This window comes from Pelecanus crispus, chromosome 3 (genome assembly GCF_030463565.1).
Source record: "Pelecanus crispus isolate bPelCri1 chromosome 3, bPelCri1.pri, whole genome shotgun sequence".
NCBI classification, from domain to species: domain Eukaryota; kingdom Metazoa; phylum Chordata; class Aves; order Pelecaniformes; family Pelecanidae; genus Pelecanus; species Pelecanus crispus.
Window position 1 is genome coordinate 107,961,726 of NC_134645.1, and position 14,992 is coordinate 107,976,717.

The 14,992-nt window shown below is 34.5% G+C and overlaps 1 protein-coding gene across 1 annotated transcript in view; it reads left to right on the forward strand.

The window, feature by feature from the left end:
- Positions 1 to 14,992, forward strand: part of CSMD1 (CUB and Sushi multiple domains 1) — a 1,273,929-nt gene that overhangs the window by 1,201,090 nt on the left and 57,847 nt on the right. Inside the window, exons 53-54 of the mRNA XM_075708500.1 lie at positions 3,273 to 3,446; positions 7,611 to 7,784. Of these exons, the coding sequence (XP_075564615.1) occupies positions 3,273 to 3,446; positions 7,611 to 7,784 (348 nt within the window). The remainder of the gene's footprint in view (positions 1 to 3,272; positions 3,447 to 7,610; positions 7,785 to 14,992) is intronic.

Consider the following 14,992-nt stretch of genomic DNA (forward strand, 5'->3'; position numbering starts at 1 on the left):
AACTGCAATTACTGGAAAAAAAACGCAAGTATAACATCAGATTTCCAAAGAAGGCAAGAGGCTAGCTATTTCACCTCAGTCCCTGGAAAAAATTAGGGAGCAAGTATTAGGAACTAAGTCCATTTCCAGGCATAGGGAAAAGAACAAAATAATTGGGAACAAACAGGATGGAACAATCAAAAGCAAACCTTAATAATCTTACTGCCTTTTCCAATGACTGTCTCATCGGCAGTAGATTTGTTTCACTTTGTGTTGTAGCAAAATTTTTGAAACAGTCTCCCATAGTATCCTTGTAGCAAAATTGAGAAGACAGGGACTGGATCGTGGGACTACAAAATGAGTGGAAAACTAATTGAACCACCAGACTCCGAGGGTAGTGTTTCATGATTCAAACTATGACTAGCAGCCAGTGGATACTGAGGATGAATGCTGAGGCCAATAATACCCAGCCTCTGTCAGTGACTTGGATAACAGGTTGGGGTGCAGCCTCAGCAAGTTTGAGGATGACACCAAATGATGGGACGACAGTTGATATACTGGATTGCACTACTGCTAGACAGAGGGACCTTGAGAATCTGGAGGAATGGGCCAACAGGAAGCTCATCAAGTTCAACAAAGACATACAGAATCCTGCACTTTTCCTAGAATAATTCCATTCATGAGTACCTTCTCAGAACTGGCTGGGTAGAAAGAAGCTTTACAGAAAGCAACCCAGGTAACCTAGTGGAGAGGCTGAACAAGAGTTAAAAGCGTGGCCTTGCAGTGAAGAAGATCGCAGACTGTACTGTATGAGTGGCAGTGTAGTCAGCGGGTCACAGTTATTATTTCCACTTCAGCACTTTTGGAAGACTGTGTGTAGTTTTTGTGTCCTCCACCATACAAAAGATATAGGAAACTGAGGGAATTTCAGGGGAAGGGACCATTAAAGAACTAGGGGCTGGAGTACGTGATAGACAAGGGGAGGCTGAGCGAGGCTGGAAAAGAGAAAATGGTAAGGGGCATCATATTACTAATTCAGACTGAGAACAATAAGGTAAATTATTCCATGAGACATTTCAAGGAGAAAAATATGCTTTCAATGTCCTTGTTACCTCTGTTGCCATACTCCCTGTCAGGTGAACAGTAGCTATACAGCTACAAGAAGTTGGCTGTGAAAAGCTTACAGTCATATTTTCTTCCATGAATTTACAGGATAATAGCACAATGTCCCCTTAAAGACATCAGCAATCCTACAATTAAGACTATTATAATAATAATATGTATGAAAAACGTAATCAAGTGGCATGTGTTTTACCCTTCTAGGGTTTTAGAAGAGCCAATAAGTGTAAATGATATACACTGTCTAGCATTAAAAAAGGGGCTTTAGTAGAAAGAAGATTCAATTCCAAAGAAGCTAAGTTACAACAAGCCTGCTGTTGATGTATACAGCCCGTGTGAAACAGAACATCACACACACCCCCATTCTAGGAGCAGTCATGAGCCTCGGGTCCCTGTCCTCACATTTCAAAATGAGGACTTAGCATAGTTTCAGATGAAATTATTGCCAGTTGTAATTAATCAGTGTCACAAAGAAAAAAAAAAACCCAAAACCTTTTTCTCCTCTTTAATCAGTAAAGAGAAATAGTTTCCTGCTCAGCAACTCTGCTTTCAAACAGAATGAAGAATCTAGAGAGAATAAAGTCATTACTTGGCTTCCTTAGTGCCAAGAGTGCTATTAACCTGGAATAATGCATTCTGTATTGTTTAACAGCAGCTGATATAACTCAGGAGGAAACAGTGCTGGTAGACATTCCTTCCTTTCCATGCCTTTGTACAGCTGGAGAAGGTGGCTGTTTGAAAGAGTACTGACCAGACTGGAAAGTAATATAAAGAAGCTTATTATAATTTTGACATGAATATGAATTATAAACACAGAAAAGACATTAAATATGTCAGTTTAGCTAAGAATCAGCTGAAGATAGCATGAAGGTGATTATTATTTGGAAAGAATAAACACAAATGAAAACACTTTTTATGATATAGTACTAAAAGCTATTAGTAAATTAACATGAACTTAATTGCAAAAACTGGAGCTGAATGTTAGGCAATATTTGAACATAACAAGATATACTTAACTGTAGAATTTTTTTTTTCAAGAAGTCTGTGTAGAAACCTGCTTTCTGTATTGCAAGCTTTAAATTAGACTGGAGAAAATGTCTATTAAATATAAATATAAATAGGGGCCTAAATGGCATTTTAAAGGAGCTGATATAGCTAAGTGGGACATATATACATATCTGAAATAGCTCAGTGTTTCTTCTCTTGAAGGCAATAGACTGACTGTGACCCCACAAAAATTGTTTTCTTTTTTTTTTTTAAAAAAAAGAGTTTGTTTGGTTGGTTTTTTTTTTAAATTTCATTAGTCTTAGGATCTGTCTGCTAATGTCTGAATACTTGCTAGTGAGAAATCAGTTATTTGTTAGAAATGTTTAATAACAAGGGCTACGTTTGTTCTAATAAAATAACAACACCACGACATGCAAATGAGCATGAAACTTGATCATCTCTCCTATTAGATCATTAGAACAATGCCTAGACATATTCTCCAAGGCAACTTCCAAGGTGCAAGTTAGCTTAAATGAGTACTGATGCTAGTAGGCAGTTTGCTAGCAGCTGTGCTGGTCTGGAGGGCAAGAGATTTTCATTTTATGGATGTAGACTACTCTATGCTGGTTGGCCTTTGCCAGCAAATAGTCCCAACCATTAATTTATTAGTAGAGATCTACTTACAAAGTCTGAGGCAAATCATGAATAAGAGAAATCAGAACTCTGATGAAATAATAGTATGGGTTTGAGAGTTAAAGACCTTTTAAGTCACACTTCTCTGAGCAAAAAGGCAACCTTACTAAGGCAAGGGTAGTGGTGGGGAAATATCTGCATTAAAATTGTCAGTTTTCTAGCAATTAAAAGGAATTATTTGTAATTTCAGACATTTGCAATTTACATTTTCCAGACATCATTCTGACAAATTTGTCATTTCTGCGAAAAAATCTACAGAAACTATACATATGAAAATTAAAACTATTTGAATATCACTTTACCCTAAAAAAAGTAGAAGGAATATCACCTGTAGTTTTTAACCTCAGAACTTGTTTTGTACAGTGCAGTATTTGACCCTAATATGTTGTTTATTGAAAGCAAAGATGAAATTTTGTTTTCCTATCAGCATTGTTGTAAATGTTGGTAAGGTTTGTAAGAATATGTGGTTTTGATGGGTTGTTCTTTTATTGTAGCTGGTCACTGTGGTTCTCCGGATCCAATTGTAAATGGTCATATTAGTGGAGATGGTTTTAGTTATCGTGATACTGTAGTCTACCAGTGTAATCCTGGCTTTCGACTTGTTGGTACCTCTGTCAGAATTTGCCTACAGGATCACAAATGGTCTGGACAAACTCCTGTTTGTGTCCGTAAGTATCAGTAATTTTTCACTGAATTATTACTGCTATTTTGTACCTAATTGAACATTAGCAGTGGATTGGATGCTCAAAGGTGTTTGAATGAGGTGCTCAGATCAGATATTTATTGGACCAATTTTCAATTACAAGTGTCATTACGATAACCTAATCCAGTTTCTAACCTAGCACAGACTGAATAACTGTATCCAGTAATTTCTGATTTCTGTTGTTTCAGAAACAGGATGGCATAGGCATTGAAGTGGGTTGAACAGCAGGCTGCAACTGTATAACTTCATCTATCTCTTTCTCTCTCTTTCTCCAGGCATAATTTCTATATCAAGTGTGGGCTTACTGAGCCTCTCCCCTATTTTTTCACCAGGAATACCAAAATCCCTTGGTCTAATTTCATTGTTTGGTGGGTAAAGCTGGAATACTGTTCATCTGTGCAGTTTTGATGGTGACTGCCCATTTTTCCAAGCTGGCCTCCTAATATTTACCAGTGCAAGCCCAGGCATGGTATTGGATTATATCACATCGGTTAGAAAAAATGTTAACTTTTTTATTTGCTTTAGTAGGATTTTTTTTTTCCTTAATTCACCTCCTTTTGAAAATTCCATAATTAACTACTGGAATTGTTGAGTCTTTCCTACTCTACTTCCTTCCTCATTTGCATGGCAGGTTTTCTGATATTTTCTGAACCATCAGCCATTTAATCAGAGTCGAGTCTGATTTATCTGCTTTTTATTCTACTACTTTATTGTGTAGTTGATTTTATTACTCTTTTTCAGTTTTAATAAGGCTTCCCATTTTTAAAATTTTTTTTGTTATTTTTAATGGAACATTTATATAAATTATTTTAATTTTGTAATTTTTTAAGCTGTCTGCAATTCAGACAGACACATTTTTGTCCACACAGAGATAGTCACTCAGATGATCAGCTTTTCTTTTCAATCCATGTTAGTATCTTTGTTTCATTTCTGAGAAAATATATTGTTGGTAAGTCATTAGATTTCAAAATGTTTAGTATTTTCTTTCTTAGTTGTAAAATGAAAATTTCTACCTGTATACAGATGCAGGAAATACCTGCCAAATGTCATTGTCCTTTTAAAATCCTGTTTATATCTTCAAGTGATTTATATTCATCAAAGGAGAAATGCCACCAGCTAGCATTATTACTTTCAGTGGATTAATTTTACTGTGCAGTGAATAAAATCCCTTCAAAAGAAAGGGGCAAAGCTGGTGGAGGGTGGGAGGCTGTTTCTTCTTAAATTGATGTTATCATTACTGTTATGAGAAGAACTGGCAGCAATTTCTGTCATTATAGATTGCCTAATACTTTCCATTACAACATGGTTTTCTTTTGCTTATAACTCTGCCAGACTAAAGAGCCATACTAGATGATTTTTTTTTATGTCAGCATCCAAGCTTCAGATGATTCTCCCACATTTGTTTATTTATTTATTTATTTATTTATTAAAAATTCTTGTAAAATGGCTCTGTTATTTCTAAGAAGGAAAGTGAAAACATACTATTTACCAACACTAGAAATGTGTTCCCTAATGTGGTACTGAAATGGTCTTCTGACTGAGCAGTGTGAATCAGTAACTAGAAATATGGTAGAGGTACGATAAAGAATCTATAGGCTGTGCCCCTGAAAATTTACCACAAATTGGTCTAAATTTTGTGAGAATTTTACAGAAGATCATGCATCCTTTAATATTTCTAATTAGCTTTGACAGGAATTTCAGGGTTCTAAGTAGATTAATAGACACTGTAATCTTCAAAAAATACTTTCTAAGCAAGTACTCAGAGTACTCCACCCATGACTACTTTAGCTTCTTAGTTTCATATGAAAGTCAGCCTCCTTCATCTTGCACAATTTGTGACACACAGGTGTCTCCCTATCTCTTTATTGCATAACCAGTTGGACCACGCTTTAGCTAAGTATTTTCTGAATGATCTTTTCACTTGATGGTTTTTGTGAGTTAACATGAAATGTGAAGATGTCTGATTAGTTCCTTGTGAGCAACAGAACAACAAAAGTCAGGAGAGTAACTTCTTCACTCAAAGTATTAATGATGACCAAAACATAGGCTTAGTTATATAGCTGGGTACTCGGACTGGATTTTTTTCTTGCCCAAGTACTTTCAGTACTACCATTATTTCTTCTGGGTTATGTATTTTCTGTAGTGAGACAGAAGTCTCCAGGATCTAAGAAAATTACTGTGTTAAAGACTGGAGTATATATTTGAGAGCTATATTACATTAAGTGGGTTGATCTCTTTGCAATATAATAGGGAAATGTGTAGTTCCTTAGCGAGTACTGATTTCAGATATGCCAAGTGCATCTATTTTCCCATGACATATTTAGGACTGAGTGTGTGGATACACATGCATGTGTGTGCATGCATGCATAGGGCAGTTATTTATATTAGGATGGAGGAGGGACTCACCATTTAGATGGCATAAAACCAACAGTAGTAACCTTTCTTTGAAATGTCTTGGCTACTGCTTAGGTAAACAATATTAAATTGATTGCATAAAAGCCTAGTGGTGATTGAAAACACTATAATGCCAAATCTACTTTGCTTTTTTTTTTAAAAAAGATGCTTTTAAGTACTTGCTACAGTGCGAATACAGCTACTGCTGTGTTGATCAGTCAACAGGTCAATGATATCCAGTAACTACAATGGAGCAGTGGCAGATCTAGATGCAGTGATTAAGACCTCAGTGCCTGAGATCTTTAGTTTCTGGAAGGTATTAAAAAAACACAGCATCCTGTCAAGAGTAATGAGGTTTAAACAGGAACTGACTGACTAGGGTATGCTTTTGTTGAAAAGGGCAACTGAACAGAATTATCCTTCATTATCAGAATTTTTGCAAGAGACTTAAATTGTGTGTTGTTAAAAACTACAGCATATAATTTGTTCAGGAAACTGCAGAAAGTTTAAAGTACTAGCAATTTTTTTAAAAAAATTAATAGATTTTTGTATAAGAATTATGTTAACTGATTTAGTATGGCCCTGGAAATTGCTTTATTTATTGAAACTTGATAATCTGTAGCAGTTTAAAAATGCAACAGCTGGGCTAGAATAAAATTGATCCTGTGCATGTAGTTAGATTTCATTTTGATGTTCAGGGTTTCACCTTCAAATGCTGCAAATGAGATGGTGCAGAAAGGATTCAAGTGATTTAAGTAGACTTACTTACACAATTCAAGGGCTAAATACGTAAGTCTGTATACAGGAAAGTGTCCTATTTAATTACCAAAGACCAGGTACTGTTGAAAATACTGTTTCACAGCTGAACTCTGTGATAAAGTAAAAAGAAACACTTTTAAATTATTTTTCACTTGTGTCTTCAATTAAAAAAAAACCCACAAAGTTATAAAGCAAAATATAAACCTGTGTATAGGATATTTATTTGAGTATGATAAACATCACTAGCACAATGTTGAAAAGGTGTGTGTGTGTGTGTATACACTCTGATTTTATATTGTCAGTCTGTATGCTTTTCTATATTTTTCTATAATACTTTAACGTCTTGTCATGTGGAAAGCTAGAGCTTGTCCATAACAAGTGTATTTTATAAGTGTCATTTAAGCATAATCAACACATGTAACACACATAATGGAAAAGATTTACTCCCAGCAATGATTTATCTATTGCCGTAAGAAAATCTGCTTAAAAGGATCACTACTTCAGTAAAGCAACTCATGAACTTTTGAACAGGAATGCTTCAGAACTCTAGAATGCTCTGAAGCAGTACATCGAATTCAATTTGTTTGGCCCTACTACATTTTGAAGCTTGCAGGGAAATTTTGTTTTTTTTTTTTTTAATTTGCATTAGTAGGAAATATAGTGAACTCTATATTTTTTAAGGTCTAATACATATCAGATGGGTGTCAAAATGCGCATATATATATATTTATATTACAACTTTCATCATAAGGTAAAAAGTAGATTCTAAAAGTTTTATTGTAAAATTAAGATTTTTTTCTCCTGGCAGTTAAGAATTCTGAATAAATATTTTTTCTTAAATTTCTTGTATAAATATAAAAGACAAAATCAGAAGAAAAAACAAACCAAACCAAAGCAAAAGGTTCCAGCCTGCAAGTGATTCCATGGAACAGTACTTTTCAGTTAGATGTTAGCCTGCCTATTTTTCTTTTAACAGCAATCACATGTGGACATCCTGGGAATCCAGCTCATGGAATGACTAATGGCAGTGAGTTCAATTTAAATGATGTTGTAAATTTTACTTGCAACACTGGGTACTTACTTCAGGGTGCTTCTCGAGCACAGTGCCGAAGCAATGGGCAGTGGAGTAGCCCTTTACCCAACTGCCGAGGTAAGAAACTCTCTCATACATTCTCTGCTCTCTAATGACTTATTGTTTCAGGCATGATCCTTTACCCTTCCTTCAAAATACTGGGGTATAATTCAGAAACCTGACCTTTAGGAGCTTATTGCCACCTTTATTTGAGTTTTTGCATTTCAGTGTTGGAAAATTGAGTTAGGGTTACATATTGGGAAAGCCTAGGCTTTTCAGTATTTTACCTCAAAATTCTCAGACTGCAATCCCTAGCATTTAGTTTATAGACATGTAAATGATACTTTATATCACAAAAGTTATATTACATTTATAAATCACAGTTGGCTATCTAGCCTGAATTAGGTGCACTAGGTGCACTAGGGTATAGTTTCCATAAATGGTCCATTACTCCTATTAAAACATAGTTTTGCATATGAATACTCATGCGTCAAAACACTATTAATTCTTCTGTAATTCCTAGCAATACCTGAGAGGTGGTCATAACTTCTGTACATATGAAACCTGACTTTTTTTTTCCCAGAAAAACGTGATGAAGTAAGACTTAATTCTGATTGTTTTTTTGCGAAGACATATCTGAACTTGATTACTAGTGTGCTCTGGGTAAGATGGAGGTGAGAGATGAGAATGAAGCAAGGGTTTGTGTTATGAAGAAACCTGTGTAACAAATGTACATATTAGGGAACAACAAAAAGAAAGCATTTTAAAACACAATTCAAATTTCTCAGATTTCATTGTGCCCTTATCATTTATTTATCTAGATGTCAGTAACATAATTAAGATTAAAACTGAAACAAGTCTCTGAAGTTACCCTATTGATACTCTTTCCATTTATGGCCATTTTTTTAATTTATTTTCTTCAACCTTTAGCTATTGTTGCAGAATATGGAGCTAATATAAAATCTTTGGTCTGTTCCAGTAATACCTTTATCAGATCACTCAAATCTGTTCATTACTCTACTGTTTTTATGTTGTATGCACTGAAATAGCTTGTACTGGTGTAGTATGTTTTCTTAATGCTGAATCCAATAAGATGCCAATAATATTTAATGATATTGTGAAATGTTTTCTTCTGAAACTCTGAGGCAGATTGACTGTCTTCTGTCTATAAAATAGGTGCAAATTGTCAGAGAGGTGAAAGGCAGGACATGAGGTGAATCATGTAAGATATACTGAAAGGTCTCAAAAGCATGGAGACAAGTTTTTGAGATACTCTATATACTTCAGTGGTCTTTTTGTGAAGGCTCCAGAAGGAAATGTATTTTAATGGGTCTAATTTTAAAATGTTGTTCCTGGTCATATTCTCTTTTCAAAGCTGGAATTGCCTGAGTCCATTTATAACTGTTAACAACAGTACTAATTTCCAAATGTGTAAACCAAAAACAAATAAAAAATGCTTAGTCTCTGGGGAGAACCTGACGATTTTGCCTGGTATGGAACATGCAAAGAAACAGAACACAAAGATCAATCAATCGATTGATCAATTGATCTATCTATCTATACATGTATGCATATATATATATAAATTACATATATATTATACCTAAGATAGATTTTTGAGTGTTAAACTGGAATAGGCAAAGTTGACAAGATTTTCCTTCTGTGACATAATTTGGCAAATCTTTGCTAAATCATGCATCCTCTGAAAGGAATATCACACAAATCACTTAGGTTTTTCCTTAGGCTGATGAACCTTTCGGTTCTTTTGCATAGATTGTACCTTGTGCCTGAATGCTGAGTACAAAATTAAAAAGCTAAAGATTACTTTACAAATTTAGAAAACATGATTTTTTAAAATCATCTCATCTTCCGCTATTGAGAATACAAGTCTGGAATTCTATTGTCCTCTCTAATTAGGTAGGTCCAAGTTAGACAGCTTGTTAAAAAGTGGGTTAATACTAAAGCGGATAAGATAACTTCTCCAGGAATGCAATGGCTAGTAAGCTTTTCTTGAGTATTTTCTTTCACTGGAAAAATGATCACTTAAATGTTAAATCAGTGTAAGTACTATGCTTTTTGTCCTTTGTAACTTATCTTTAATGTGCTAAAGGAAATTGCAGTCAGTGAAGTTGTGCTAAAGATACTAACACTGGGACTAAAAATCATGTAATAAGAAGTTAACTTTAGCTATTGATAGCTTCATTATCTCCACCTGTTGGTTTATTAAAAATCATATTGTATTACAATAGTAGTCCCTAAGAATAATAATTATCTTTGGTGATTAGTTCATCATATTGTTTCAGAGATAGCTGATGCAATTTCAAGCTCAGTGTGTGTGGAATTAGACCTTTCATTCTCATTAAAACAATACAGACATAGCAATTCCCTCCATCACTATCCTCAGAATTTATTCAAGTGAGTTAACTAGCATAGCAACATAATTATTGGAACAGAGAAGCAGGAATTAGCAAACTGTTCCTATTTAGGGTCATGTACTTTTTTTCCACTTTTATACTGTTTTGTATTGCTAGGCTTTACTGAACAAACTCCTCTATCTCATTTGTGAGGCATTTAAGTAAGGTTTTGTTTGTTGAAAATACACATTTTTTCACATATCCTAGTCTAGTCTACCCTTGATTGGTTTAGTGTGGACTTGGTAGTGTAGGTTAATGGTTGGACTGGATGATCTTAGAGGTCTTTTCCACCTAAACGATTCTATGATTCTATGTAGTCCAGATCTGCTCTATTTGGCTCTCAGAGGCAGAGTGTGCATGGTTTTACTGAAGTTCAACCCCATTTATGAGCTGAGTTACTCAACTATTTACATTGAACTCAAGTACCTTTATTAAAAGGAGGACAAGTGAAAGAGAAAAAAAAAAAGGACATTTTTGAAAAATAATGCAGGGGCTGAGAAGATTTAAAAAATGAGAACATAAGAATTAGGAGTCTTACAGTTACTCCAACATTATTTCATTTGTGTCTCTTGTCTACTTTAATTTTCCTTTTTTAATTCATGACATGAATTTGAGTTTGATCCAGGCCAATTTATGGTCTGAAATCTTGTTTAGGTTGTTGGTTTTCTGAAAGTAGTAAGTATTATAGGTGCAACTCTGACAAGATCCATTCACTTAAGAATAACAAATGCCTACCAGAATGGAGTGTCCCAGAGTTCTCTCAGTTGAGTATCTACCATTTTGTCTATTCTTATGCAGGTGGTGTAAAGTTGGACTCTTGCCTTTCACTCAGTGCTTCTTCACTTCATTCTTCCCTTCATTTACTACTTCTTTCTCTATAGCAACAGGTATTTTTCAGTGACTTACTTGTATCTCTTCCATCATGAACTGTGAGGACCCACCTAATCTTGTCACCTACTGTTTGTCTGTTGCCTCACTGTAGGTTTGTATTACAAAGCATAGAGTTGTTTAGGAACTCCAGTCAGTAAAGATTTAAATGTTGTTGATATCAGTGTAACTTAAGTATTTATATACTTACGTCTTGAAATATTGGTCAGTATACGGAATGGATAATTATTTGGTTTTTTATACTGGAAATTTTGTTAGTGTATGACTTGGGAGACTGTAATGTCAAGTTAAAAGAAGGAATTAGATTCTTCTCTGTGTTGTGCATCAGCAAGAATCTTATTTAAAATACAATTAGAACTGTAAGTATTACCCAAATGTCACTGCTTTTGTCTTAGAAATTACAAAAATGAAGATGTACAACAAGTAAAGAACCAAAGCTGAGACTCAGAGTCTTGGTAGAGCATAAGAAACACACAATTATTGGGAGAAAAAGAGATGGTCAGACTAATACAGAAGTGTTGAGGCGTGATCAACCTTGAACTCCAGGTTGACATTTAAAGTGTTTGAAAAAGACGTAAGTTGTAAAGTTTTCAGTTTCTCTAGATTCAAGGAGATCAACCTTGAAATCTATATTGACATTTAAACCAATTGAAAAAGATATAGGTCATAAAGTTTGCAGTTTCTTTAAGAAATCCTACTTTGGGGTCCTGTAGGGGAATATACTATCTAAAGTAACAATAACTGTTGTAAATGTATTTGTGCACTCGAAGTTACTTAGTAGTAGTGCAAAGGGAATAGTCAATATCAGCTTCAGTTTAAGCATATCAGTGTTAGAGTATTTGTATACCATTGACCTACTACGTGCATCTCTGATCTAGAAACTTTGGAAATTTTACTTCAATGATATGAAATTTTAAAATGCTGTATTAATTGTCTTGAGAATTGGTACTGTTTCTTATTTTAGGTTAGTGTGGTAGGTTGACCTTGCAGTCAGTATGAAGCTGTTCTCTCTGCTGTTCGTTCTTTTTTCTCAATCTTGTCCTGTTCCCTGGCATGGGTTCTACACAGGCTGCAATTCCTTCAGGAATATGCATCTGCTCTGTTGTGGGTCCTCCACTGGCTGCAGAGAATATCTTCTCAGGATTCCCGCTATTGTTTCCCACTAATTTTTTTGTGCCCTCCTCCTCTCTCTGTGGCATTTTCTGCCCTTTCCTAAATATATTTTCACAGAAACACAAAATTCCCTCATGGACTCAACTATGATTTAAGGAGAGACTGAGAGCTGGGGTGTGTCAGCCTACAGAAGAAAAGGCTCAGAGGAATCTTATCAATGCTTATCTAAAGGAGGGTGTAAAAAAAGATGGATGGACTTCTCAGTGGTGCCCAGTGAAAGGACAAGATGCAAAGGGCACAAACTGAAACATAGGAAAAAGTTTTTTAAGTGTGAGGGTTGTCAAACTCTTAAACATATTTCCCCAAGAGGCTGTGGAGTCTCCATGCTTAGAGGTTTTCAGAACCTAACTGGACAAAACCTTGGGCAGGCTGCTTTAACTGTCCCTTCCAACTTCAACTATTCTGTAATTCTGTGATTCAATTTATTACTAAAGACTTTGACAGATGCATTTGGAGAATCTTGCTGAGGTGGTATGTGGTGTCTCCAGACCTATTTTGTGCAGATCCCACTGGTTTAGGCTACTATATAACACAAAGTTAACAAAAATGAGCAGACTAAAACACAGTCTCACAGACCAAGGTAAAATGGAACCAAATTATGAGACTGTAACATGGATCATCTGATCTAGGGTAATTAGATGGGTAACTAAGGTAACTTCTTAACTGTCTCTGCATGACTCTTCAGCACTCAAAAAACACTTAAAGATACTTATAAGTAAAGAGGATACAGCTGTTTTCCCCAAATTAGATGCATACAGAACAAACAGAAAGGAACTAATGAGTAAAAATGTATTCCACGTATTGACTAAAAACTATAAAAGATTATCTAAACCCTAAGGTTCTGAAACCCTACTGTTTCTAGCTTGCAAGCATCCAAGCTTATGCTTAGCCTGAAACTGTTAAGAACCCTAGCTGAAGATGGCTATATGCTGCTGCTCACAATGAATTCAGGAATTCACTGTGAAAAAAACCTTTTTGTATTCCTTCAAAAGAATGAAAAGGGAAGTACAGAACAGTCTGGTTCAAACCTCCATATCAGCCAGGCATATTCCCACAGAACACTTCTGTGCGTGCATCTACCTAGTTTAATTCTACCTGTATATCTGGGCCAAGGTGTCGTCTCTTCTGTAAGCTGCCTCCCCATAACCTCATAGCATAATTCAATTTACATCATTTCACTGAGAGCAGAATTTGATATGCCATTCAAGATTTTTACTTCAGTAAATATATATTTTTGGACCATATAATGTGCAAATTGCTGTAACATTTTTATTAAAATTATGCTTTTTTATTTATAATTTGATATAGTGTGGATTAAAAGATGAATCTGCAGAGTTCCAAATTATTAGACATTCTTTTTACCAAACAGACTTAAATAAAATAAATCTTGAATTACATTATCTACATGAAAGAAGAGCAAAAAGTCCTTATTGGCTAGATTTAAGAAATAATAAAAGTGCATTTCAGTGATGAAATCATGCTGAAATGATAATTTCACATCCATGATTTAAAAAAAAAAAAAATTCTACAAACTAAATGGCTTATATAGAATTTACTCCTAATGAATTGATTAGAACTTACCTAAAGCAAGCAATAGCACTTCTTCTGGCATATGCCTTTCCTTCTAAAATAGCCTTTTATCTAATGGGTGAAAAACATTTGTATTAAAGTTCATTGTTAGTGATGAATTATGAATTTGTGTACAAAGAAAGTAAATCTTCCAACTAGTCAAATATACTACTGGGAAGAGGTTGATGTTCCTGGCAAACCTGTATCATTTAATTCAACAAAGATTTTACCTATGACCTTTCTTTCAAACCTTGGTTGTGTTCACTTGAGTCAATAATGAACTTGTCTTCACTTCACTGAGAATTTACATGCAGTTACTGGAAAATATAGATTACTGTTTGGACTTCTTGCAGCAGATTATTTTATTTTATTTTATTTTATTTTATTTTATTTTATTTTATTTTATTTTATTTTATTTTATTTTGCAACTGAGCTATTATGTATGCATGGAAACTTTGATATTTTCAGAAAATAAATCCGCGCAGTTCTTAGGCACTCTTTTGCAATGATACATTGATTCTATGTATTGTGTCAGTAGTAGGTTAACTAGTCACTGGCAGGAAATTTACCAAAGAAATTATGGGAGTTTTTTGCCTGGCAAAAAAAGTAGCCCACACAAAAGATCATATGTGTTACTTTATAGCCATATGACAAAAACTTGTATGAAACAAAGTACTTAAATATGTTTGAATATCCAAAATGCACTGAAAGCACTGAACTACTTTACAGTGGTATTTCTCCACTACTCCAGAATGCTGTTATTCTGATAATTTAATAATAATTTCATTGGTGATAGACACAATACATCAGTTTGCCACTGTTCTGGCAACCTGTTTTAACGCAGCAAGTAAAACCTTTAATCCCTTAAAATGAACACATTTTTTAATATTGGATTTTGGATCTGTTTTCTGAGGTAACATAACCATTAAAACACCTATGTCTTGGGAAAACTCATGTTCCCAGTGTTTCTTTCACAAGTAAAAGAATGGCTTGTTGTGATATTGGGTTACTTTATGAGATAAAAACCCCAACTTTTTGGAATTACCAACACAATAATATCTGTTTTAAAATTTATATTTAATCTTTTTTATATATATATATATATTTAAGATTTGTAATAGCCTTTTGTGGATCACTGAACTATGATTTGAAAACCATAATTTGTGAGATAGGAAATTTTCATCTCCACATGGACTCTATCTTTGCCTTTATTTTATAAAGAACATGTCAGATAGTCAGTTT